Source organism: Phytophthora infestans, genomic scaffold (assembly GCF_000142945.1).
Source record: "Phytophthora infestans T30-4 supercont1.302 genomic scaffold, whole genome shotgun sequence".
Taxonomy (NCBI): domain Eukaryota; phylum Oomycota; class Peronosporomycetes; order Peronosporales; family Peronosporaceae; genus Phytophthora; species Phytophthora infestans.
In genome coordinates, this window is record NW_003303457.1 from 51457 (window position 1) to 55942 (window position 4486).

Consider the following 4486-nt stretch of genomic DNA (forward strand, 5'->3'; position numbering starts at 1 on the left):
CAGTGGAAGCCAGTGACTTCATCTACCTGCTACTTAAGGGTTGTGCCGAACTCGGTGCTGTGCCTGCGCGTTCCGATTAGTACTTCGATATGACCCCAGTGGATTACGCAGCTCGTGCCATTGTTCACTTCTACACAGAGCAAGTAAGTGGCTAAGCAAATGTGTCACGAAGCTGATCACCGTGGGCTCCCTGTATCCATTTTACGTCCAGGCGACATGGCTCCGTCGTCTCTCACCGGCCAGTGGAAAGCCAGTGACTTCATCTACCTGCTACTTAAGGGTTATGCCGAACTCGGTGCTGTGCCTGCGCGTTCCGATTGGTACTTCGATATGACCCCAGTGGATTACGCAGCTCGTGCCATTGTTCCCTTCTGCACAGAGCAAGTAAGTGGCTGGGCAAATGTGTCACGAAGCTGCTCACCGTGGGCTCCCTGTATCCATTTTACGTCCAGGAAAAAACATGGCTCCGTCGTCTCTCACCGGCCAGTGGAAAGCCAGTGACTTCATCTACCTGCTACTTAAGGGTTGTGCCGAACTCGGTGCTGTGCCTGCTCGTTCCGATAGGTACTTCGATATGACCCCAGTGGATTACGCAGCTCGTGCCCTTGTTCACTTCTCCGCTGTGCGTCTGGCCGAGGCTTTGGGCCAGACTTTGCACATCCAAAACCCGTCACCACCTGTCAATAGCGACGAGTTCTTTCAACCGTTTACAAGTGCTGCGGCAGACAAGAAATTGGCTACTGTCGAGTACGCGGAGTGGAAGAGCAGTCTGAACCAGGCTGCAGCCAAGACGGACGCGTCACTGGAGCTACAGAAATTGGCCACATGCATTGATTCATTCGAGGAATATTTCCACAGCGACAAAGTGTTCGACTCGAGTCCCTTGGCTGAGCTACTGAAGGCTGCAGCGATCTCGTGTCCGGTGGTGAGCCAGAATCTCCTGAACATAAAAATCGTGCTAAGTGTACCCCCGAAATATGACCACCCTCTGAAAGAGTGTCGGCGGTTCTAGTTTTTCCCGGCATCGTGTTTTCATATTTAGGCCTCCGGCAGCTCTCCAACATTAGAGGTGCCATATAGGTAAAATGGAACTCGCTGAGACTCCCAGCTACAATGACCATACGTAGTTCCCAGCTCGCTTCCATCTTGCACAAAATAAATTCCGGCAAGAATCTCTGTGACGAAGACAATACAACGACGTCGACACTATTACTCGTGCATTCGGCATACCACTGAGCTCTTCTTGGACAACAACCTTTGCCTGTTCAGTGAATAAAAATCATTCAAGAAAATAAGTGTTGCTGCTTTAAATGGCGCGCGTGTCGAAAGTGGAGTGTCAAGTACATCTCCAGTGAAAACTAGTACTTTCCGTAGATGACCAAACAGAGACGCATGCGACTGTACGCATCTCGCTCCAGCGCTAACAACGTCATGCCGTTTCTCGATGCCTAGACAACGATGAGCGTTTGTCTGAAGAGCAACCTGCGCGACAACATGGCCAAGTCCCGCCCCCACATCGAGAAACACGTCTTCCTGCCGCACCTCTCCTATCATCTGTAAGATACTTGTGACTGCCGCGGGCAGCATTTCACCAGCATTCTCGTCCGTCTTTCCAGCTTCTTGGCGAATGTCGGCTGCAGAAACACTACTGTAGATGTCTTGGATGGCCATTTCAGCTTGACTAGCAAGTAGGGGAGTACATATAGAAGGCTTAACGGACTGGGTGTCTTCAATCGCCGCTCTGGGTCGTAAACACCGTGGAAATCGCGCAATGTCTTTCCCGTAGGTGCGCTTCAACGCTCGTAGCCTCTGCTCCAGTTCACCAGGGTGACGTTTCCTCCGCATCCTGCTCGCGCGGTCTTTCCATGAAATGCGCCTCCCCGCAGCCTCACACTCATAGGCGAGGGATAGAAGCTGTTTGTCCTCCCCGTTGACAAAGTTTGTTCGCATAGCGGCGAGAACAATGTATCTATGAATATGTCGAAGTTTCAGTATGTATGGCTGTATTTTGCTAAGTAGATGCCTTCGTCGGGCGCCCGTCCTCCACACGATAAATGATAGGTATCGAGATGTGCACGCCGGATTTATTATCAAACTTAGCATCCTAAAGCAAAAACGACGTTAGTAGGGGTGAGAAAAGTACGTTTTCCGGCAAAATTCTCATTATCATTTCACTAGTCGCGCGCACTTTCCCTTTCGTACTATTCCTAGCCTCGACACACCTGCAAATGATTGGCTAAAAGTAAACAACGTAGCATTTTGCTTCTTTTTAAGGGTCTCTTTGAGTTCCAACTTTCGACAAAGCGATTGAAGGCAGCAATTTGCTACCTCGTACCACGATAGGGTTAATACAGCGATAATATCATCTGGTAGACCAGTTAATGAAAAAGATTACCAATTTTTTTTCTTTTGAGACAAAACGATATTATTAAATACCATCCTAATATTGGTTAAAACGATTTAGTAGATTGCGGAATTGACATTTATTTACCAATCATTTGTGGCTAACTTTCGACTAGCTGAAGTATTACTAAACAACAGTGAAAGTGATGGATTCCGGAGAGTGACAATTGACACAAGGGGAGTTTTGTATCGGTACTTGGGATTTGTAAGGCGACACATTTTCCCAATAAAGTACGAAATAGAGAGGAGGACTCGCTCGGCAACACGAATCCATGCGTGCGTGTGTGAAGCGCGCGGCTTAAACCCAAGACCAAGCATGGCTAAGCCTCGCTCGGCCGTATAGGGTTCATGCCGAGGAAGGTCTGGGTTTGAGTATAGGAGGGTTAAAAAATCCCCGCCAAGACCTCCAGGTTTGGATATTTGCAGTCTCGTGACACCCATTCCCCCCTTGTGTCAATAGTCTCTGCCATGGAGTCCGGGACAATTGAGAGAGTGACGGCAAGGTTGGTGTGTTGGGTTGGTACTGCTGGGCGCATTAAGCTAGCGTCACACGCCGCAGGTTTATGAGACGAATGAGGTGGACGAGGCTATCCAGAGAACAAGATCAAGTACCTTGATTTCGCTCTATCGACTTCGAACAACAGCAAGCGTTTGCCGTTTTCCATCGCGATCGGCAAAATACGCAAAAGTTCCAGTCCGTGTTTTCTAAGTCTGTTTTTCGTAGGTTTTAACTATGATTGGTCATGTTTGTAAATTAAAAAAACATATTTTTATTTACTGATTTGTGGCTACTCAATTTTCTGCCGCGCGTCGCGAGATGTTCGCTGCTCCCCATTCAACGTTTCGCTCTCTCAACGCAACTAAGCCCACTGACCTGTCCACGACAGTTTAAATACGCTCTCTCCCTTCTCCCCCACAACATGCACTTACTATGCTGTGCAGTACGAAAGGACCATGTTTTGACGATGACTATGTCTGAGAGAAGGATTTAAGTTCTCAACAAGCGTTTCGTGCTGAAGACGCAACGGCCGCAAGTGGCAAGTGTTACAATGGTCGTTCGTAGACACGCAATGTCGGACCGGCCTCGTGGTGGATGGATCTACGCAGGCTGTGTGCTGCTATGATAGTATGGACAAGCGCGCTAACAACTACTTGCTTGCAGAGCTGGCAGATGAGATCGTAAAGAAAAACCTTTAGAATACTTTTAGCATCACGGCCGTGGATAACCCCATCCAGAAAGACGGTAATAAATGCGGGGTATTCATCTGCTTGTACATCTGACGCCGATTCTAGAAGGGAGCAGGCGGCAATTACAAGGCCGAATGGATTGTTACGCCGTCGATGGGATATCCTGCGTATCATCATGGAGTTCAGCGACGAAAGCAACGGCAAAAAGAAGCTAGCCGAGTAGACATACTTTCTAAGTCCAAAACAAATAGGATTCCATGTTTCTACGTTTTCATGACTTCACCATGCTTTGACATGAGTACAGCAAAATCTCTCATTACAAAAGGTAGTTCGGCCATGCAATACAGTAGCTGAGAAATGTCCGACAAAACCAAAGCGCACTCATTCTTCAATTTTCACACCCTACTGTGAATATGGTTGCCCATATCACAAACATATTCTGCATAAATTTCACGCTCCTCGTGATTTACTTCTTAGAATCATTTTTCTAAAAAAAAAATTTTCAAAAATGAAAAATTTTTAATTACGGGACGTTCCACTTTGCTTTACACTGTCGCCGATTTGGACTGGCAAAGGTGTAGTAGCTCAGACTTGTGTAAGTAGCCATCGTGCGGTCCAAATCATTGGACAGAGCGGGAAGCCAACCGGATTACCAGAGTCCTCATACTCAAGCGAAGAGTCGGAATCCTGGCCGTCGTCTTGTCCAGTGCTGGTGTACTGAGACCTTAAATTTCATCAGTAGAAGTAGGCATAGTGCTACCACGATATCCCCGTTATCTTCAGTAGATGAGGCGACTTCGTGGGACGCGTTTCTTAAATTGGATAGTACTGCGGTTAAGGTGCATGGTTTTTATCTGCATCACATGCATTGTGAGGCGGGGGACAACTCATGTAT

The 4486-nt window shown here is 47.6% G+C and overlaps 2 protein-coding genes across 2 annotated transcripts; one reads left to right on the top strand and one right to left on the bottom strand.

Annotated features, from left to right (window-relative positions):
• PITG_21386 (uncharacterized protein) lies at positions 1-1012 on the top strand (the record flags this gene model as incomplete). The annotated part of the gene is made up of 1 exon (XM_002895002.1): positions 1-1012. The coding sequence occupies one exon, from the start codon at positions 461-463 to the stop codon at positions 1010-1012; it is 552 nt and encodes a 183-aa protein (XP_002895048.1).
• Positions 1013-1358: 346 nt separating this feature from the next.
• Positions 1359-1977, bottom strand: PITG_21387 (uncharacterized protein; the record flags this gene model as incomplete). Its single annotated transcript, XM_002895003.1, has 2 exons — positions 1359-1448; positions 1543-1977. 2 exons carry the CDS (start codon positions 1669-1671, stop codon positions 1359-1361), a joined length of 219 nt encoding a protein of 72 aa, XP_002895049.1.
• Between the last annotated feature and the right edge of the window lie 2509 nt (positions 1978-4486).